This window comes from Bos indicus, chromosome 29 (genome assembly GCF_029378745.1).
Source record: "Bos indicus isolate NIAB-ARS_2022 breed Sahiwal x Tharparkar chromosome 29, NIAB-ARS_B.indTharparkar_mat_pri_1.0, whole genome shotgun sequence".
In the NCBI taxonomy this organism is placed as follows: domain Eukaryota; kingdom Metazoa; phylum Chordata; class Mammalia; order Artiodactyla; family Bovidae; genus Bos; species Bos indicus.
In genome coordinates this window covers 38,052,874-38,075,249 of record NC_091788.1, presented here as the reverse complement: position 1 = coordinate 38,075,249, position 22,376 = coordinate 38,052,874, and the positions used below count along the sequence as shown (strand labels likewise).

Here is a 22,376-nt window from a genome sequence, read left to right as displayed (position 1 = left end):
GACACTTCAAAATTATTTTTTCTGTGTTTTGTTTGGCAGTCAAAATTTTTCATGGCATGGACCCTACTGGAGACTTACATCAGACATCTATCTATTTATCCTCAGCAAACTGACATTATTAAGGTCATTGATTGATACGTCCCTCGTGATCTTTCCTTTCAAATAGAAAGAAAACTAACATGTTTAATATGCATTCAGTCTCATTTTAAATCAACCAACTTAGATTAAATCCATCTCTGTCCCCACTACACTCCTACTTCTAGGCCAGAAATAAAAACCTGCATAGACTGAAGGCTGATTCCAGCCCACCATGGTGGAAATATAGCTCCCAATCTGTTTAGGGGGGATAAAAATTAGTTACTAACATTAAAATCAAGAACTTGCACATAAATATCCAGACTTTTGACTTCTCTCAAAAACATGGCCAACTGACCCACTTTCCAGCATGGCTGAAGTGGAGGAGAGGCTGCTCCCAGTGGAAAGGCATGTGCTGCCCAGTGTTGAGCACGGCTGCCTAGGCTTTGTATCATTTCTCTTGCTTCTTGGACCATGAGTTTGTAAGAACTAGACTGATAGCTCGATTAAGATAAAGACCACTTGTGTCTTGATCAACTTGGACTTTCCACCATCTAACTCAGACATCAGCACATGTGTCTTCCCTGACGATATAAAATATCTTGTGGATGCATATGGCACTTCTTCCAATACTGAAATCATGCAATTGAAATACTGCTCTGCCCTAAATCTTTGATGTAGACTGGCATCATAGGTGCCCCTTATCTCTGCCATTACACCCACTACCTAAAGCCACTCATATGTCCCTGGGCTGCCTCTCAAGCCTCCACTTTTCCATTTGACCTCTTTGCCTCCTAGCAATCAGCTCTCCAATGAGTACAGCAAACCATACCTCATGAAGTGGCTAGGCAGACCACATGAGATCATGAATGTCTAGCACGGCCCCTGGTATTCATTTTTATGGTGTTCTTAGCAGTTATTTTCTCCAGGTTGGCAAGTTTCTCCACACCTAGATGTCCATGCGGTTCACTCCAGCCTAGCCTCAAGTAAGAGATCACAGGAGAATTCTCTGTATTCCAAGAATTTTCTAAGTCCATTCCCTAAGGACAATGATGGAAATAAAATTTTTATCAAGAGCTTTGTATTTTTATCAGATCCATTAGTGGCCTAAAGGGGACAATCAGGGCAGGTTAGAGCACATATAACCAGAAGCTCCTGGTCACCACTGCGTGCTAAGGAACTAAAGCTTTCCTGAGTACTTGGAGCCAGGAAAGAAGCATGAAGTGGCTTGTGCTTCTCGGGCTGGTGGCCCTCTCACAGTGCATAGTCATGTAAGTATGGGGACTGTAAGTGGCATCATCTTCCTTTCTGGGTTAGAAAGGAATGGAATATTTCCCTGATGGTCTTAAGGTTCAACTCTTACTTACTGATAAGCACCTTCTATAGGTACCTATTCTTGCTTCTTTAGCCTTGGGCTTCGCAGGTAGTGCTAGTGGTAAAGGACCCACGTGCAAATGTAGGAGATGTAAGAGATGCAGGTTCAATTCCTAGGTCGGGAATATCCCCTGGAGAAGGACATGGCAACCCACTCCAATATTTTTGCCTGGAGAATCCCACGGGCAGAGGAGCCTGGCAGGCTGTGGTCCATAGGGTCATATAGAGTTGGACACGATTGAAGTGGCTTAGCACGCATGCAGACATCTTGCTATAGAAACTGTGGGTCCCAAGGGTCGAGATGTAGGTTTCCATGGTTGCATAACTCTTGGGACCCCATCATGTGGTGACCTGCTGAAAATGGAAGACCTGGCAATTGTTTAGTGCACAACCTGTACAAATGTATGTGTGGTCCTGTGGAATAGCATTTTTCTACATTTCTACATATTCTAGGTGTCCTCTCTGTTCTCTCTCTACTTCAGTGTGTATATGTCTATGTCTGCATCTCTGCATCTCTCTAATTTATCTCTCCATCTCCTTGGAAGTCTCTGTGAGTGCAGATCTCTCCATGTTGTTTTCTCTTCTTTTAATTTTTCAGTTTTGACTCATCCTTGCTTCTTTAGCCTCTTAATTTCCCTAATTTGTTTCCTATCTCCTGGATTCTTCTCTCAACCCTCTGTTCCGTTTCTACTTGGAGAAAGATTGGGAGAGCTACTTCTACCCTATTTTATATCTGACAAGCAGTGTGACCACAGCCAAGTGACAAACTCTTTGAATTTCAGATTCCTTCCCCATAAAATTAGGATAATGATCCCCTTCTACAACCTTCTTCCCTGAGCTTCCTTGAGAACAATACAGTGGAATGGCAATAGCAATACTAACAGCTGTCATTGTTGAGATTCACTATATATCAGATACATTATATCCATCACTTCATTTATCTCCCAATTTTCTATGTGGAGGATGAGAATCATTACATTCCACCGTTTTACCCAGGGGTAAGCTGAGAATCCAGATGGTCTTACCCAATGTTACACAACAGAACCTGTATTCAAACCTACGCCCTTGCCATGGTATTTGCATGGCATTCTGATAATAAGGTGACATTCATAAAAACGCTTGGAAAATACACAGTGTATTACAATGACAGTTATACCTTAACACAGACAGCTAATGGTATCTTCTCCTTTGTTTCTTTTCCTAATCCTCGGTGAAAGTTTGCCTCTAAAGAAAATGAAGACCTTGCGAGAAACCCTGAGGGAAAAAAACTTGCTGAACAATTTCCTGGAGGAACAAGCTTACAGACTGTCCAAGAATGACTCCAAAATAACTATTCACCCGCTGAGGAACTATCTGGATGTGAGTTTGTAGGGAGGATGGCTCTCACAGCGCCCCCTGGTGCTCTGGCCTAGCACTGAGGTTCTTCTGGAGGTGGCAGATGGGAAGTTGGGGCTGGGGCTCTTGCAGGAGGCAGAAACACTGGGGAACAGGAACCCCATTCCAGAGGAGAAGGCATTCTCATCCACAACTCTTGATCTGTGGTGACTGGGTCCAGCAATGACCAGGTGGCAGGTAAACATCCATTTCTGTGTCAAAGATGTCATTAGTTTGAGGGAGATTGTTCCTTCTGAACTAAGTGAGCCACTCAGTTACAGATGAAGGGTGAGCCATCTCTAGTCAAAAGATAAAGCCAACTGCAAAGCAATTGTGAATCCCCCAGGCAGAAGAATTCAACTTCCACAGATGCAAGAATAACAGCAGGAAAAAGTTACCGAATCCCTATTCTGTGTAAGGCCATAAGAATCTAACACTGTGGATGTTGTTATTAGATTAGGAAAAAGAGCACATTTTGTCTTCAAGATTGTGCAGGCAGCCTGAGGGATAGGCAAAGAGTAAATATATGACAAATGAAAGGGTCACCTGTGCAGTGTTTATGGGATGTGGTCTGAGTTTAGAGGGAGTGGCTGGGATTGATCAAGGAGACCCTCCTGGAGAAGGGTGTGCACAGACTGAGTTTGAAGAGGAGACTAGAGAGCTTCTCAAATGAAGGCACCAGGACTTCCCTGGAGGTCCAGTGCTTATGAGTCTGGGCTTCGAATGCAGGAGGTACTTTTTCAACCCCTGGTCATAGAGTGAATATCCCACACACCACGTGGTGCAAGAAAAAATATCAAATGCAGGCACCTCTGAGAACAAAGGCTGTGAGCTGCATGGTGATTGGAAAGTGATCTCAGAAGACATGTGACACCCAGAGGGAGGCAGCAGTGTGGGAATCGAGGGGAGCCAGATCTGCACTAACCCACCCATCTTGGTCCCCACAGACTGCCTACGTGGGTAACATCACCATTGGAACACCCCCTCAGGAGTTCCGGGTCGTCTTTGACACAGGCTCAGCTAACTTGTGGGTGCCCTGCATCACCTGTACCAGTCCAGCCTGTTGTGAGTACAAACACCCTCCAACCCACCCATCTTTTACTTGCCCTCAACTCCCTTCTCCACCCTTGGCACCTGACTGACACTTATCTCTTGTGTCTGCAGATACACACAAAACCTTCAATCCTCAAAATTCTTCAAGCTTCCGGGAAGTAGGCTCGCCTATCACCATCTTCTATGGATCTGGGATAATTCAGGGATTTCTTGGCTCTGACACCGTTCGGGTAACGTGGAAACAAAAGCTGAGTCAGGACTGACTATGGAGTGACCACTGCTTACAAAACAGATACAGGACCAGCTGGCAGGACCATCCTACCCTAACTCCCATAGATACTGGCCATCTTACCCACAGGATTCTGTCCCTGGAGAGACAGTCTCCATAGTGATATACAAACAAATGAATTAGGTAACCCAGAGAGTTGATTGGGCTGTGGACTTGCAGCTCCTCTGACCATGAGCAGTTCAAGGTTCATTTTGCTGGGAGCAAGAAGAGAGGGGAAAGCACCGACTTTTATATTCTCAGACTGTGCCAGGCACTTTCGTGGTAATAACTTGCTTAAACCTACAACAACCTCATGCAGCAGGTGTGTTGATTAGCTAATGATACAGATGAGGAAACTGAGGTGCAGACAGCAAGGGTCTTGCTGAGGTCACACGTGTGGTAAGCAATGGGTCTAGGCTGGCTTGTCAGGACCAAAGCTGGTAGTGGGTGTTTGGGGAAAGGATAAAACTGATCTGGGGACCCTGGGCACAGTCAAGCACTTCAGGTATCCGGGGTGGATAAGCAGAAGGCCAGAGATGTAGGTGGGCCTGATAAGTGTGTTCTTAACGTATGGGGCCTTTGGGAGTCTAATAAAACCTATAGCCTCCCTCCCCCGAAGTACCTGAGTAGTTCGCCTCTCTCTTTTACTTTCTCTCTCTCTCTCATACACACTCACACAAACACACACATACCCCCAAAAGTGTATTTCCCAGGCAGTAATTTCATAAGAACCCTGCCAGCAACATTGTATAATGGACTTCTGTCTTTCTGGGCAGATGCAGAACCCAAAATACATTAACCATCAATTCACCTCATTTCTGTCATCAGTTCACAGAGACGCCAGAGAAGGCTCTCCTGCTCATTTTGTCCACAAGGGGGCACCATTGGGTCCTGGCCTGATTCTTGGTTGCCGAAGGCACGAGGCCAGTTTGACTCACTCAGACGGTGTTTTTCAAGGAGCAGATGTTTTAAAAGTCCACAGACCCACATAAATAGAATCCAAATCCCCTCCCAGCTCGGTCTAACCATCTGAAGTCTACCGAGGACACAGAAAGACCTCAGTTCTGCTCTGCAGTGCTAATGGCATCTCTCCCTCAGCCCAAGCCTAGACGAACTTAACAAACCTTTACTTCGGAGCAATCTTCTCGCCCACAGATCGGGAACCTTGTTAGCCCTGAACAGTCGTTTGGCCTAAGCCTGGAGGAATACGGGTTTGATTCTCTACCCTTTGATGGTATCCTGGGCTTGGCTTTTCCCGCCATGGGCATCGAAGATACCATCCCCATCTTTGACAACTTGTGGTCACACGGTGCCTTTTCTGAGCCTGTCTTCGCCTTCTACTTGAACACGTAAGTCTGAGCTGAACAATCCCTCTCTCCAAATTAGTTTTAAGATGCTTTCAGGTGGCCGGGGCAGATCGAGGGCCTTGCCTGAGATTTGGGTTTGCCCTAAATCTGGGGCTTCCTCCGCGGGACTCTTCGAGCCGCCTCAGAGCAGAGCTTGTGAAGAGGCTGCCTGGCTAGCTCCGACAAGGCCTGCGGCGTCCCGAACACTCGCGGAGCTCCCCTCTTCTGAAGACCGCGGGGAAGGTTTCCGGCCAGGACGCGAGCAGCCGACTGCTCTAAGGACGCCCTGGCAGCGGCCGCGGCGCCAGGGAGGGAGGGGGTTCCCGGGTTTCAACGAAAACAAGTGGCAAGTGCATTGCGTTCCCATTCTCCAGCCCCACCTTTCACCCCGCAAACTAAGCGGAAGACCCCAAAAAGCAGGGCCTTCGGGCATTGCAACACCCGGGCATTGCCCCAGGGGCCTCCCCTCCCCGCGCACCGTCCCCAGGCTAAGGTCATTTGGCGAGGCCGGAGAGAGTACCAGGGGAGGCCAGGAGTTACTAGAGTGGCTGAGAGGTAGCCTACGGATCAAGCTGCCTGGGATATCAAGATCACGACCCCCCGGCCCCCGCAACCCATGCAGCCGACGGGCACCAGCCCAGGAAGTGGGCCTCGAACCCACAGCGCCCCAGCCATGCTCCAGGTCACACGTGGTGCCGCCGGAGTGGTAGACTGTGGGTCACACCCACCTGGCAGAGGCGAGGCTTGGTCCGCAGAGCATTGTGCCTCCTTGCGGAAGCGGGGAAGACCCAGGAGCCTGCGATCCGCGTGCTCTTCTTTCTCCAACCGCATCCATGGTCTTCACGAGGATCTGATGGGGGTGTGATGTAAGGACGCCGGGAGAGTCCCCTCAGTCAAGGGCGCATCGCGCACAAATGGCAGCAGAAGTCTCTTTGCGCCCACGTCGCCGTTGACCCATCAAAATCATTGCCCCCCACCCCCACCCCAGCCCCTCGCCGTCCTTATGTCGTGGGCGCTCTTCTCACCTCGTGCCTTGACCGCAGCCCCACGCTGGGCTGGCTCCGAAGTCCAAACTTCCTCTCTCAAGCTTCTTGTGGTGAAAGATGCAAGAACTGAAACAGGCTTGTCCTTAGAGCTCGCGACCTGGCATAACCCCTGTCTACCGCGCCGGGCCTGAGCTAGGAGCCGGGAACCGAGTGTGCAGGGCCACGAGGTATAGCCGGCACCATCCCGGGTCCCCAAGCAAGTGCACCCACCCGAGCCCCGAGAGCTTGGGCAGCCGGCTGGCAGCGGCTTCCGGTTCCAACTTACGGCCTTGCCAGCTGGTGAGTGGAGTGGCCACTCGTGCTAGGGCACTATGGTACGTTTTGACGACTGACTGACAAAATCACCTAAAATGAATTTTGAGATAGTTGTGAAGACCAAGGATGCACATGTAAAGGACTCCCCCGAGTCCTTCTTGGCCACTAATCTAAAAAATTTTATAACTTTTGAGTTATGTTTGGTTAGGAATTTCAGCCATTTTTACTGCTGTGGAAGTGGTAAGGATTTTTTTTTTTTAATGGTAGGCAGATATTTGGGGCACTTATATATATTTATATGTGTAATATAGAAATTACACATATATACATGTGTATTACATATATGTCTAAAGTGAAATTAGGTTATTTTGGAAATAAGAATCACATTTTAGAATTTTAAATTAATCCAAGTCTCTAATTTAAATTTATTTTTCAGTAGATCTTGCTGATTAAGTGGATTCTATTTTTAATTTGGGGGAAGGAAATGGCAACCCACTCCAGTATTCTTGCCTGGAAAAACCCATGGACAGGGGAGCCTGGCCAGCTACAGTTCATGGGGTTGCAAGAGTCAGACAGGACCTAGTGACTGAACAGCAACAACAGTTTTAAGTTTTAGTCTGAGTTGGCCACTTCAAGTTTTAGAAGGCTAACAAAGACTCAATCTGTTTGATAATTAACTTTTAGCAAAATCATGGCCTTGTTTGGTCTTAAAATTGGACATACTCTAAAGCTCTCTAATTTTGAGATTGAGAAAACTTGGTACAAACATGTATTCACCATTTTGATACAAACATGTATTCACCATTTTCAAGGACAAATAATTGGCCTGATTAAACCAATAATCTTGATTTATGCCCATTTTAAGAGAGCACATTGCTTTCTTTCTCTCTCTCTCTTTTTTATTTTGCTTTTCTTCATATGTATTGATAAAGATGCAAAGTATGTACTCTTACTTGAAGTTGCCTGAGATGATATCTTTTTCAGAAATTCTTTTTAAAAAATATTTATTTATTTGGCTGGACCAGGTCTTAGTTGCAGCATGTGGGATGTAATTCCCTGACCAGGGATCGAACCTGGGCCCCCTGCATTGGGAGCACAGAGTCTTAGCCACTGGACCACCAGGAAAGTCCCTTCCGAAATTCTTACCCCTGTGTTTCAGGTATCCTTTTGGGGATGGTTGTTTGTGAATAGATTTTAGAGGATGTTAACTCAATTGTACAAAAATTTCTTTGGTTTGTGTAACTGTATTTTTTTTTTTTTTAATTCCTGGACAGAAGATCTATAGCTTTCACCAGATTCATAGAAGGGTTTGTTGTTGTTTAGTTGTTAAGTCGTACTTTCAGCTCTTTTGTGAGCCTGTGGACTGTAGCCCATCAGGCTCTTCTATCCTTGGGATTTCCCGGGCAAGAATACTGGAGTGGGTTGACTTCCTCCAACCCACAAATGGAAACTATGTCTCTTGCTTGACAGGTGGACTCTTTACCACTGAGTCAACTGGGAAGCACAAAAGGGTTTGTAAAAACTCCAAATTAAGAGCCATTGGTTTTTATAGGTTGTGAATGAAGGGTAAACTTGGTAACAAAAAAGGTGACAGTCCTGTAAAATTTGACTCTACCCTTGACTTTCAGAAACCTTTAATTTTCTTTAAACAAAATAATCTTAAAAGTCCCTTTATTTCTAAATTCTACCTAGTTAGGCCCAGTTTGAATTATTGTTCATGTGTCTGTTTAGGTATAACACATTAAATTAATGAATGAAGTAGCCAAGATTTATTCTAATAGTATTTTGCATGAAATGTCAAGTAGAAAATTGAAGCAAATATTTTAATGATTCAGATCCAAAAGGCTTTTTAATCAAAACAATCAACAATAATAAGATATTTTCTGACTCTGATTAAATATTTCAGGAAATTTAAAAAAAAAAAAAAAAAAAAGATGCTTTCAGTTGCATGAAAATTATGCAACAATTGATACAGAAGTATCCTAAGGGATATTCTAACCCAGGATAACTATGGCCCAGGGTCCCACCTGGCTTCACCACTGGCTTTTATAAATAAAGTTTTATTGGTACACAACCATGCTCGTGGGCGTAAGAGCCGGGGCTTGTTGTAGGGGGTGAGCGAAAAGGAAGACTAATGCAAGGTGTCAGGATACGAGTTGGAAGAAAAGGCAACAGGATTTGCTGATGAATTTGACATGGAAGGGAAGAGAGGGAAGGTGGAAATCTTTCCCTTCTCACTAACATTTCACTGGGTACCCAGAATCAGCTAAACAATTTGCAGGAGCCAGTGCAAAAAGAAAGAGTGGGACCCAAAACGAAAGTGTGGGACTCCTTTTTCAACTCCTTTTTCAAACTCCCTGGGAATTTCAAGACAGGGAGAGCAGAGGTGGGGGCCCTGCTGAGTGTGGGGCCCAATGGACAGCACAGGTCACGGGCCAGTGAAGCCAATCCTGGGTGACTTGAAGCCACACCCTTAGTGCTTTCAGGCCTTGATTTTTCTGAAAAAATACAGGCTGGACAAGGGGGAAGCCAAAAGTCTTCAGCACACTGTCCTCTGAGGGTATCTCTGAGCACTCACGTCACAGGAGGTCCAGGACCTCTTCTGAAGAATGAGTAGGTGGAGCCCAGGCAGGTGGCCAGGCTTCTAACCTCCTTTGTGCCGCTCATTAGCCAGCGACTGACCTCTGTCTGGTTCTCAATCTCTTCTAGACTTGATTTCTGCATCTGTACATGGGGACCAGTGTACTTGATGTACTTCCCTTCTCACTAACATTTCACTGGGTACCCAGAACCAGCTAAACAATTTGCAGGAGCCAGTGTAAAAAGAAAGAGTGGGACCCAAAACAAAAGTGTGGGACTCCTTTTTCAACTCCTTTTTGAAAGGTGGACAAGCACAGCTCTCAGACAGTGCTGTTGTTACTGTCCTCCAAGGATCTCCCCCTCTCCTCTCTCTACAGAAACAAGCCAGAGGGCAGTGTGGTGATGTTTGGTGGGGTGGACCACCGCTACTACAAGGGAGAGCTCAACTGGATACCAGTGTCCCAAACTAGCCATTGGCAGATAAGCATGAACAAGTAAGCCTCTCCCTCTGAGGGTCACCCCAAGTGATGCTCTCACATCTGTACATGGACACAGGCAGATACACAGATGCACTCCCAGACACACAGTCAACAGACATGCACACCACCCACAATAACACAGACACACATGCAAAGACACAAGCAGGCACATAGAAAAATACATAACCAGCCAGAGACACACAAGTACACACACAGAGCCACATACGAACACACACATAAACAAACACAGAAACACATAGATACACAAACCACCCATAGGTTCATAATCACCCCAGGCCTCCTGCCCAGGGCTCTGAACAGGGTCCATCATAGGGTGCAGAGAGGCCTGTGCAGCTATGGGAGGGCTGCACCCCTGAGTGTGAGGTGGGGAGCACAGTTATAGGACTTTACAGTGTGATGAAAAGAGGATCAGGGAGAATTTCCTCAGCCTGAACAGAGCTGTGATAAGATAACCAACTGTCCAGGGCTACATGGGACCAAGGAAGTTCTCAGCACAGAGAAATGTCAGTTTAAAAACAGGGAAAGTCCTGAAGAAATGGGGGAAACTGGTCTCCTTAGGGAGAAACTAGCCAGCAGTGGAGAGAGGTTGGCCACAGTCTTGGGACCCAAAAGCGACTCATAAAAAGAGACACCCCGCGTCCCTGGGCACAGTGGGTCAGGGGCTACAACTGAGAGAATCGGGAAGGTGGGATCCAGGAGTGGCTTGAGAAGAGGCAATAATTGATGAGATTCTGTGTTTGACCCTCAGATAAAAGCTTACCTGTCCTTTGAGGTTCTGTGTCTAGTCAGGTATCGCCTGGTCAGGGTCTCAGTGTCTGAGCCCAGTGAGGGGTTGCTGCTCAGAGACATCCCCTCCCAGGGCAGCCGGTCTCCCCCACCCCTATGAGAATCTACTGCCACAGGAACCTCCATCTTTACTGTGTGTTTGTCCCATTGTTGGTGAGACATCAGATATACCTCTCTGGATGGTCTTCATTATTTCACAGCCTTCATTCACTTATTCAACAGACAAGCATTGTGCATCCACTGAGTGCCAGGCACTTTAGAGATGTGATGAGAATAAAACTTGTCCTCTCATCTAAGAAGGCAAATGTACAAGAAATGACACATACACAGAGGGAATTGTCACTTTGGTACATACTAGACATGAGGGGCATCCCTTATAGGTCAGTTGGTGAAGAATCTCCCTGTAATGCAGGAGACCTGGATTCGATTCCTGCTTTGGGAAGATCCTCTGGAGAAGGAAATGGCAACCCACTCCAATATTCTTGCCTAAAGAATCCCATGGACAGAGGAGCCTGGCAGGCTACTGTCCATGGGATCGCAAGAGCCAGACATGACTTAGCGACTAAACCACCACCACCACCAGACCTGAGGAAGGGTCTATAGAAAGTAACCAAGAGAGGAGACTGATACACACCAGGGGAAAGACTTCCCTGGAACCATGACAGTTAAGCTGGAATCTGGAAGATGAGGAGAAATTAGCTAGTCAAAGGGAAGAGGGCTCTTCTAGCAAGGAAGACCAGCTTATGTCAAGGTACAAAAAACCTGGTGTATTCAAGTGCTGCATTCAAGGATGTCAAGGAAGGTACTGTGATCAGAGCAAAGGAAAAGTCGGGGCAAGAGATGAAGCTCTGTTCAGGAGACAGTCAGGGAGGGGGAGCTGTGAGGGAGCCTTCCACATGACCCTGATGCCCGCTTTGTCCTACTCTCTCAGCATCAGCATGAACGGGACTGTGACTGCTTGTTCTTGTGGATGTGAGGCCCTTTTGGACACCGGGACATCAATGATCTACGGCCCAACAAAACTGGTCACCAACATCCACAAGCTCATGAATGCCAGGCTTGAGAATTCTGAGGTGAAGGGTCATGCCACAGGGTCACTCCCAGTCTCCCCACATAATAAGGATCCTCTGGGCCAACCTCTCTCCTTCTCTCTAACAGTATGTGGTTTCATGTGATGCTGTCAAGACCCTGCCTCCTGTCATCTTCAACATCAATGGCATCGACTATCCACTGCGCCCTCAAGCCTACATCATCAAGGTGAGGGGCCATCCCTGAGGGTTGGTTCTCTAAATTAGGGTTTGCAGAAACCTTTGGGCTACTGCTGGGAGGAGGGCACCCTCTGCAGGCCAAGCCACACCACTGCAGATGCTGCTGAGCCCCTGTGGCTGGGCCAGCGCCTCCCACAAAATCAGCCACTTGAGAGTAGAGGACAGTCTGGGACATCCATCCTCCTGAAATAAATATGGAGACACCACTCTGTGATGGCATGGTGGGAGTCACAAGGAGAGGGGAACACTAAGGGCCTCTGCCCTCATAGATCTTCAGTTCAACTAGACCCCTCAGATGCAGGAACTCAGAAAGTCAGCACTAGGGATCCCTAAAATAGGACATGTGACAAGAGGGGTTGGCTGGTGGCAGTGCTCCCACCATAATGATTAACAGTCTCCCTTTCATTATTGAAATTGTCCCAGTTACAATAAATTACATGGCTACCTTAGACCTTGGCTGCAACTTCCCCTTGCTAAGTCCCAGTTCCCCCTCTGTGAGTTGGGCTACCCGACCCCTCTGTGGGGAGGTTGGATGCTAAGGTGATTAAAGGGTGCACAGTGACTGCTCAGCCCTGACACAGGGTGGAGGCTTCACGTCAGCTCCCTGTGGGAGTTCAGAGCAGGCTGTTGGGCTCAAAGAAGGCTTTGAGGAAGAGAGGGAATTGCAGTAATTCTAAAACCCCTGACTCATGGCACCATAGGGAGGCCTGCTTGGGTCTAGGCAAATCTGCCCTGGGTTCCATGCAAATGGCACCCCACAGTGCTCTGCAAAGGGACCCTGGGACTTATTAGGGGTGATGAGGGCTATGGACCGACTGGCGGGGATGGAGACCAGAATAAGTCACCCAGCCAAGCCTGGAGTGGCCAAAGGCTGAGTGTGGGTCCAAACAGGCTTCTCAGAGGGGCTGAGCGAAGGCTTAAAGAATGTGTTGTGAGCGCTGCTTTGAATGTATTTAACATGTATAACCAACAGTGAGCTACTGTATAGCACAGGGAACACTGCTCAATCTAAGGTAGCAGCCTGGATGGTAGGGGTGTCTTTGGGACAAGGATACATGTATATGTATGACTGAGTCCTTTACTGTCCACCTGAAACTCAGAATATTGTTAATCAGCTATACTCCAAAAAAAATAAAAGTTAAAAAGAACCAGTTTTGGGAATGCAGGAGAAGAACAGACATTCTCTGCAGAGAAAACAATGAGCAGGGGTCAGAAGGAAAGAAACAGAGTGTGAGGAGAACTAGGAGACACTCTCTTGTTCTTTTCTAAAAAACTGTATTGCAGTATAGCTGATCTTCAGCATTGCCTTAAGTTCTGCTGCACAGCTAAGTGATTTAGCTGTACATATACAAATATATATATTCTTTTTCATTAGTTAGTCGATAAATATTGAATACAGTTCCTTGCTCTAGAAGTAGGACTTTGTTGCTTATCATTCCTCTGTACATTACTTTGCATCTGATCATTCCAAACTCCCAATCCTCCCCTCCCCACACTCCTGCCATATTGCAACCACATGTCATGGCCCTTTTTGGTTTTGGATGAACCCTCATATCCCCAGCTGCTGAGAAAATCACCTGATACTTACCAAAAGAGGGAAATAAAACCAAAAAGTATGCCAGGTCCGGATATTGAGGAGAGAGTCGCAGGTAAGCGCACAGGCTGACTGGTGTGTGTCTCTAACTCCTCCAGATTCAAAACAGCTGCCGCAGCGTCTTTCAAGGAGGCACAGAAAATAGCTCTCTAAACACCTGGATCCTTGGTGATATCTTCCTGAGGCAGTACTTCTCGGTTTTTGATCGTAAAAATAGAAGGATTGGCCTGGCTCCGGCAGTGTAAATGCTTGGACTATCAGCAAGCATTTGACTAAATCAGTCAGGCTGCTCCTAACACATATTCGCTCACACTAGGGCACTCCTGCCTAGCGATGCTGGTGAATTGTGTTTGGTGCTCTGCAAACCCTATTCTCAATAAAGAATAAAAAGTTTCACTCTCAATGGTGCTAAAACAAATCGGTGCTTCTTTTGGGGTCTGGGAGGTGCATAATAATCAGGGAGGGTCTAGAACCAAGTCTGAACCACAAGTGAGAGGAGCTCAACTCCAGCTGGTTTCAAGGAAAGCGGAGACTTTTCAGAAGAACACTGGAGATCCTGTACATAGGAACCAGAAAAGATAGAGAGATCTCAGTGACTGGACCCAAGAAATCAGAAGTCATCAGTTCTCTCTTTCTGACCTTCACTCTTTCCCCTCTCTCTTCTTTGATGGTCTTAGCCTAATAACCTTCTTCCTTAAGGCTTCTACACCTAGTGAGGGAGTCCAAAGCTACCTGCCCCAGGGTTTTTATATTCCCAAGGCATCTAACTCATAAGGAAAGAAGCTCAGAGACATCGAGGTTCAAGGGAGTGCTCTGAATGGCCCCCTAAGATCACATGTCCAACCCTGGATCAACCATCATGGCAGAGTCATAGGGTCCTATGAGTGGCTTTACATGGTCATCTGGCCCTGACCCAGCAGCAAACATGATTGACAGTTTCCTCAGAACTTAATAACTGGAGCTGGCAGGAGGCAGCCCTGAGGATAGTGGCTGGGGGATGGTCTAGATCAGGGAAGAGTTTATGATGATGCCAACTCCACTGCCTCCTCATTCAGAGGGATTATGAGGGGTAATAAAAATATTCTATTCATCACATCTTAGATGAACATTGGCAGCAGGGTTCTGCTCCAGGGGGTTCTGGGTGAGGCCCCTCACACTGAGATGGCTCTCCTTTGTCCCCCCACCTCAGTCACCAGCTCTCTGCCACCCATACCTGCTGTGACCTTTCCAATCCCATTTCCCATGTGACAGCCCCTGTGGATACCTGAGCCACCCCCCTCCTCCAGGGTCCAGCACATCCCTTCCTTGGCCTCCAGTGCTGGAGGGGGAAGGTGTCACTCATGTAACGGTGGGCCAGGGGGCACAGAGTGTTCAGCCTCTCTGAGCTTCCTCCAGGGCCGGAGTTACAAACCATTTGGTTGTGAGCTGCCATGGACTGGCACCTTGGGAGTAGAAGTATCACTTCTTTCTACCTGGAGACCCTAGGTAGAGACCTAAGCTCAGGACAGTAGGGGTGAGAGATGCAGGGAGACTCAGGTAATAGAAGAAAATGAAAAGAAGAGATAAAGTAGAAAACATACCCCAAAACAATGCATAGTAGGGGTCTTTACTCAGGCAAGAGAAACATCAGTGAAAGAAGTGTCCCCCTGCCTTTCTTCATTTTTGTATTCAGTACAAATACTTACAGAGGAGCTACTATGGGCTTTCCTGAGGGCTCAGCAGGTAAAGAATCTGCCTGCAATGCAGGAGACATAGGAAATGCAGGTTAGATCCCTGGGTCAGAAAGATCCCCTGGAGAAGGAAATGGAAACCTGTGCCAGTATTCTTGCCTAGAAAACCCCATGGACAGAGGAACCTGATGGCCATAGTCCAAGGGTCAGAAAGTCAGACACAACTAGGCACGCAGGTACGCATTTTGCACCAGGTGCTGTAGTTGGCCCCAGGGATAGAGGCATGGGTGATAAACCCACCACAAAGTCGTGGAGACAGATAAACAGACAACCTGCAATGGGGAGGCCCAGATGGAGAAAACAGCAGAGGCGTGGCTGGAGGGCCAAGAGGAGTGAGGGGCTTCCTCTTCAGGGAGGCAGAGAAAGGCTGGCATAGGACGAGGGGAAAGGCATTGACTTCAAGCTTTTCACCCCACCCTGAATCACACCCCTCAACCTTGCAGTTTCCATCTGTGTGCAGAACGGCCACATGTCCATGGTTACCTGTGCCTGGCCCCTTTGGGATGGCACTGGATTATGATCACATTGAGGGGAGTGAAAGAGGACTAACAGCAGAGCTGATAAAGGGGAGAAATGTGAGAACGGAATCAGTTATTTTTCTTTAACAGTAAATATCAGCAACTGGGCTCAAAGGTGATGCAAGTGAACAGTTTGTGAAACTCATTGTCCAAGTGTTCTCCAGAGAACCACAAGGAATGATTCTCTAGATGAGAAATCAACAATAAAAGTAGGAATAACAGCTCTAGTTCATTACATATGCTATCTCACTGTCTCCCCAAGATCCCTTGCAAGGTGTAACTCCCACCCCCTGCACTGTACAAGTGAAAGAAGTCTCCTTGGATCTTCTGGCTCTAACACTGGTGTCAGACATCTAGTAGGCCCTCAAGAAATATATGTTGACTAAAAAATAAATAAGTTAGTAAATGCTTCCACTAGATGACACAACTGTATCCATGTCAGAAGACATGCATGGTGTCAGCATGACTACTGCCATGATGCTGGTGCTGTTCAGTCACTAAATTGTGTCCAATTCTTTGCCATTCCATGACCTGCAACATGCTAGAGTTACTTGTCCTTCATTATCTCCCGAGTTTGCTCAAATTCTTGCCTGTTGAGATGGTGATGCTATCTAAACTTCTCATCCTCTGCCACCCTCTTCTCCTTTGGCCTTCAATCTTTCCCAGCATCAGGGTCTTTTCCAATGAGTCAGCTCTTCACATCAGGTGGCCTAAGTATTGGAGCTTCAGTGTCAGCATCAGTCATTCCAATGAATATACAGATTTTATTTCCTTTAGGACTGACTGGTTTGATCTCCTTGCTGTCCAAGGGACTCTCAAGAGTCTTCTCCAGCATCACAGTTCAAAAGCATTAATTCTTTGGCACTCAGCCTTCTTTATAGTCCAACGCTCACATCTGAACATGACTACTGGAAAAATCATAGCTTTAACTATATGGATCTTTGTCAGCAAAATGATGTCTTTGCTTTTTAATACTCTGTCTAGGTTTGTCATAGCTTTCCTTCCAAAGAGCAAGTGTCTTTTAATTTCATGGCTTCAGTCAACATCTGCAGTGATTTTGGAGCCCAAGAAAATAAAATCTGTCAGTGCTTCCACTTTTTCTCCTTCTATGTGCCATGAAGTGATGGGACCAGATGCCATGATCCTCAATTTTTTGAATGTTGTGTTTTAAGTCAGCTTTTTCACTCTCTTCTTTCATCTTCATCAAGAGGCTCTTCAGTTCCTCTTTACTTTCTGCGATTAGAGTAGTATCATCTGCATATCTGAGGCTATTGATATGTCTCCTGGCAATCTTGATTCCAGTTTGTGATTCATCCAGCCCAGCAATTTCACATGATGTACTCTGCATATAAGTTAAATAATCAGGGTGATAATACACAGCCTTTATGCACTCCTTTCCCAACTTTGAATCAGTCAGTTGTTCAATGTAAATTTCTAACTGTTGCTTCCTGACCTGCATACAGATTTCTCAGGAGATGGGTAAGGTCAACTGGTATTCCCATCACATTAAGAATTTTCAGAAGTTTGTTGTAATCCACACAGTTAAAGGCATTCACACAATCAATGAAGCAGATGTTTTTCTGGAATTCCCTTTCTCTATGATCTCTGGTTTCTCTGCTTTTTCTAAATCCAGCTTGTACATTTGTAAATTCTCAGTTCACATACTGCTGAAGCCTACCTTGAAGGATTTGAGCATAAACTTACTAGCATGCGAAATGGGCACAGTTGTTAGGTAGTCTGAACATTCTTGGCATTGGCCTTTCTTTGGGATGGGAATGAAAAGTGACATTTTCCAGTGTCGTGGATACTGGTTTGTTGTTGTTCAGTCGTTCAGTCAAGTCTGACTCTTTGCAACCCCATAGACTGCAGCATGCCAGGCTTTCCGGCCTCTCGCCATCTCCCATAGCTTGCTCAAACTCATGTCCATTGAGTTGGTGATACCATCCAATCATCTCATCCTCTGTCATCCCCTTCTCCTCCTGCCTTCAATCTTTCCCAGCTGCAGGGTCTTTTCCAATGCATTGGCTCTCTGCATCAGGTAGCCAAAGTGTTGAAGCTTTAACCTCAGCATCAGTCCCTCCAATGAATATTCAAGATTGATTTCCTTTAGGATTGACTGGTTGGACCTCCTTGCAGTCCAAGGGACTCTCAAGAGTCTTCTCCAACACCATAGTTCAAAAGCATCAATTCTTCAGTACTCAGGCTTCTTTATGGTCCAACTCTCAGATTCATACATGACTACTGGAAAAACCAGAGCTTTGACTAGATGGACCTTTGTTGGCAAAGTCATGTCTCTGGTTTTTAATATGCTGTGTAGGTTTGTCATAGCTTTTCTTCCAAGGAGCAAGCATCTTTTAATTTCATGGCTGAAGTCACCATCTGCAGTGATTTTGGAGCCCCAAAAAATAAAATCTGTCTCTGTTTCCATTGTTTCCCCATCTATTTGCCATGAAGTGATGGGACCAGATGCCATGATCTTGGTTTTTTGAATGTTGAGTTTTAAGTCAGCTTTTTCACTCTCCTGTTTCACTTTCATCAAGAGGCTCTTTAGTTCCTCTTCACTTTCTGCCATAAAGGTGATGTCATTTGCATATCTGAGGTTATTGATATTTCTCCTGGCAATCTTGATTCCAGCTTGTGCTTCATCAAGCCTGGCATTTTTCATGATGTACTCTGCATATAAGTTAGATAAGCAGGGTGACATCATACAGCCTTGATGTACTCCTTTCCCAATTTTGAACCAGTCAGTTGTTTGATGTAAGTTTTTTCTTCTGACCTGCATAGAGGTTTCTCAGGAGTCAGATAAGGTGGTCTGCTATTCCCAAGTCAGATAAGGTGGTCTGTTATTCCCATCTCTTAAAGAATTTTCCACAGTTTGTGGTAATCCACACAGTCAAAGAACTTAGCGTAGTCAATGTAGCAGATGTCTTTCAGGAATTCCCTTGCTTTTTTCCTATTTGTAGTTGAGTTTGACAGTCCCAGGATAGATCCTCATTGAGCAGGAGCCATCAATACCTTGTTCCCCACCCCCGCCCCCCACTGACCTCAAATCTGAATGACTGTCCTGAGCCATCACCAGTATCCCTTCCCACCAGGACATTTTGCAGCCTCCTGCTTGGGGTGGTGACCACGGGCGCCACTCTGACCTCCATCCACTGGGGGTAGTTTAATTGCCTCTGGGCCTCACTATCTTCCACTAAATGGAGTTCCCTGTGTTTGAGGTATGTGAGCTGGATTTCATCTAGATAGAAAGAAGTGGAAAGATGTTGAGGGTAAGAATGCAAGCAGCAGGGGCCAGTGCCCAGAGACTCTGCATCCCCGCCCCACGGTGTGGGCCTTAGCAAGGCCCAGGATCAGAACCAGAAAACTGTCTCCTTGGTTCGGGCTGGTGCTTCTCCAGCTTTGTCAGCCCCCACACAGGGCTCTGTGACAAAAGGTGGGCTTCAGGACACCTGAGAAATGTTGGTCTCCCCACCCCCTCCCCCCTCACCCCTTCCTCCCATAGACTCTGCCCTCCCCGCACATGTCTCTCATGGAGGGACATCAGTTGTTGATGTCAGGTGACAAACCACAGCTCACCCCGTAGTTGCCACAACTTAGAACTGGTTACTGAAATTTAAAATTGGGGACATGTCACAGTGATGTGGGTTTCTAGCCTCCCTTGGAGACCAGGCAAGTCTGGTCACACTGGGCCTGCCCTCCTACCTGTAGGAGGTGCCTGAGTTGGGATGGAGCTTTCAGGGGACAGGGTCTCTGACACGTCTGCCTGGCCTGTGTTGGCATCTGGGTTTGAGAGTTCTGTGAGGGTGAAAGATCAGAGAAGACATCAAAACAGTGGAAGGAAGGAAAGAATGAGTGAAAGAGAAAAGAAAGAAGGAAAGAAAAGAAGAAGTTTCTTCTAATCCAATTCTGAGAATATAAAGAAATGTTATGCTGTTAAAAAAAAGGCAGGAGATTAATGTGATGTAGTATTATTAACTGAAGTTTGGATTTTGTTCAAATCTCAGAAAATTTTATGCTAGCGTCCATTATTTGTTCTCATCCCTTATTCAAGATTCCACATTGTATTTAATTGCATTGAGCAGCTTCAGGTGCATAAAACAAGTTCTGCTAAATTCTCTTTTCATTTTTATTCTATTACATATATTTTCTAATTTTCCTTGTTATGGCTGTCATTTAAAATTGGATGTTTAATTTCCAAATACATGGGTTTTTTTAAGTATTTTTTATATTAATTTCTCATTTAAATGTTTTCTTCTCTGCAATCACCCTCTGGGTTTTTTCAATCTTCTAACTTTATTGAGGCTTTCAGTGGCTAAGTCAAAGACCTCTCTTGGTAAATGTCACAGTGCACTTGAGAATATGTGGGTTATTCTCAAATATTTTTTGATATTGATCTTTAACATAATTCCACAGTAATAATAGAATAGACTATATGTTTTCAGTACCTTTAGACCATTAAATTTCTGCAGCTGGTCTTATGTCTCTGGATATGTTCCAGTGTCTGCTAGTTAATACTCTATGGGAACTTGAATAGAATTTGTGTCCTACCATTTTGTGAAAATTGTATAAATCTTAATTATGTCAAATTGGTTCATGATGCTTTTCAGGCCTACTATATTCTTCTACTTCTTTGTATATTCATGCAATAAATTTCTGAGAGTTTGATATTGAAACTCCAACTAAAAATCTGAATCTATCTACTTCAGTTCAGTTCAGTCATTCAGCTGTGTCCAAATCTTTGCAACCCCGTAGACTGCAGCACACCAGTCCTCCCTGTCCATCACAAACTCCCAGAGTTTACTCAAACTCATTTCCATTGAGTCAGTGGTTGGTGATGCCATCCAACCATCTCATCCTCTTTCGTCCCCTTCTCCTACCCTCAATCTTTCCCAGCATCAGGGTCTTTTCAAATGAGTCAGTTCTTCGCATCAGGTGGCCAAAGTGTTGGAGCTTCAGCTTCAACATCAGTCTTTCCAATGAATATTCAGGACTGATTTCCTTTAGGATTGACTGGTTGGATCTCCATGCAGTCCAATGGACTCTCAAGAGTCTTCTCCAACACCACAGCTCAAAAGCATCAATTCTTTGGTGCTCAGCTTTCTTTATAGCCTAACTCTCACATTTATACATGACTACTGGAAAAACCAAAGCCTTGACTAAATGAATCTTTGTTGGCAAAGTAATGTCTCTACTTTTTAATATGCTGTGTAGGTTGGTCATAATTTGTCTTCCAAGGAGCAAGCATCTTTTAATTTCATGGCTGCATTCACCATCTGCAGTGATTTTGGAGCCCAAAAAATAAAGTCTGTCACTGTTTCCCCTCTATTTTGCCATGAAGTGATGGGACTGGATGCCATGATCTTAGTTTTCTGAATGTTGAGCTTTAAGCCAACTGTTTCACTCTCCTCTTTCACTTTCATCAAGAGGCTCTTTAGTTCCTCTTCACTTTCTGCCATAAGGGTGGCATCATCTGCATATCTGAGATTATTGAGATTTCTCCCGGCAATCTTGATTCCAGCTTGTGCTTCTTCCAGCCCAGCGTTTCTCATGATGTACTCTGTGTGTAAGTTAAATAAGCAGGGTGACAATATACAGCCTTGACATACTCCTTTTCCTATTTGGAACCAGTCTATTGTTCCATGTCCAGTTCTAACTGTTGCTCTCTGACCTGCATACAGGTTTCTCAAGAGGCAGGTCAGGTGGTCTGCTATTCCCATCTCTTTCAGAATTTTCCACAGTTTGTGGTGATCCCACAGTCAAAGGCTTTGGTATAATCAATAAAGTAGAAATAGATGTTTTTCTGTAACTCTCTTGCTTTTTTGATGATTCAATGGATGTTAGCAATTTGATCTCTGGTTCCTCTGCCTTTTCTAAAACCAGCTTGAACATCTGAAAGTTCATGGTTCACATATTGTTGAAGCCTGGCTTGGAGAATTTTGAGCATTACTTTGCTAGTGTGTGAGATGAATGCAATTGTGCAGTAGTTTGAGCATTCTTTGGCATTGTCTTTCTTTGGGATTGGAATGAAAACTGACCTTTTCCAGTCCTGTGGCCACTGCTGAGTTTTCCAAATTTGCTGGCATATTGAGTGCAGCACTTTCACAGCATCATCTTTTAGAGTTTGAAATAGTTCAACTGAAATTCCATCACCCCCTCTAGCTTTGTTCATAATGATGCTTCCTAAGGCCCACTTGACTTCGCATTCCAGGATGTCTCTGGGTGAGTGATCATACCATCGTGATTATCTGGGTCGTGAAGATCTTTTTTATATATTTCTTCTGTGTATTCTTGCCACCTCTTCTTAATATCTTCTGTTTCTGTTAGGTCCATATCATTTCTGTCCTTTATCGAGCCCATCTTTGCATGAAATGTTCCCTTGGTATCTCTATCTAGTCTTTCCCATTCTATTGTTTTCCTCTATTTCTTTGCATTGATCACTCAGGGAGGCTTTCTTATCTCTCCTTGCTGTTCTTTGGAACTCTGCATTCAAATGGGTATATATTTCTTTTTCTTCTTCACTTTTGCTTCTCTTCTTTTCACAGCTATTTGTAAGGCCTATCTACTTAAAAGAAAAAATTGTGATGTGTAGTGGAATGATCTGTTTTT

At 45.4% G+C, this 22,376-nt stretch overlaps 1 protein-coding gene and 1 non-coding gene across 2 annotated transcripts; one reads left to right on the top strand and one right to left on the bottom strand.

Moving 5' to 3' along the window:
- The first annotated feature begins 1,293 nt into the window (after positions 1 to 1,293).
- On the top strand, positions 1,294 to 13,888 carry LOC109554669 (pregnancy-associated glycoprotein 2). The gene is made up of 9 exons (XM_019955340.2): positions 1,294 to 1,346; positions 2,667 to 2,808; positions 3,771 to 3,888; positions 3,988 to 4,106; positions 5,300 to 5,493; positions 9,749 to 9,865; positions 11,589 to 11,730; positions 11,816 to 11,914; positions 13,618 to 13,888. Exons 1-9 carry the CDS (start codon positions 1,294 to 1,296, stop codon positions 13,762 to 13,764), a joined length of 1,131 nt encoding a protein of 376 aa, XP_019810899.2. The 3' UTR covers positions 13,765 to 13,888.
- TRNAG-CCC (transfer RNA glycine (anticodon CCC)) lies at positions 7,844 to 7,916 on the bottom strand. The gene has a single exon. It is a non-coding gene; the product is annotated as a tRNA-Gly (tRNA).
- Positions 13,889 to 22,376: the final 8,488 nt, after the last annotated feature.

Excerpts from the sequence above, each read along its gene's own strand:
- LOC109554669 (XM_019955340.2), top strand. The coding sequence starts at position 1,294 with ATGAAGTGGCTTGTGCTTCTCGGGCTGGTGGCCCTCTCACAGTGCATA. Across the intron at positions 4,107-5,299 it reads TTGGCTCTGACACCGTTCGG|ATCGGGAACCTTGTTAGCCC; the intron begins GTAACGTGGAAA and ends TCTCGCCCACAG. Across the intron at positions 11,731-11,815 it reads CCAGGCTTGAGAATTCTGAG|TATGTGGTTTCATGTGATGC; the intron begins GTGAAGGGTCAT and ends TCTCTCTAACAG.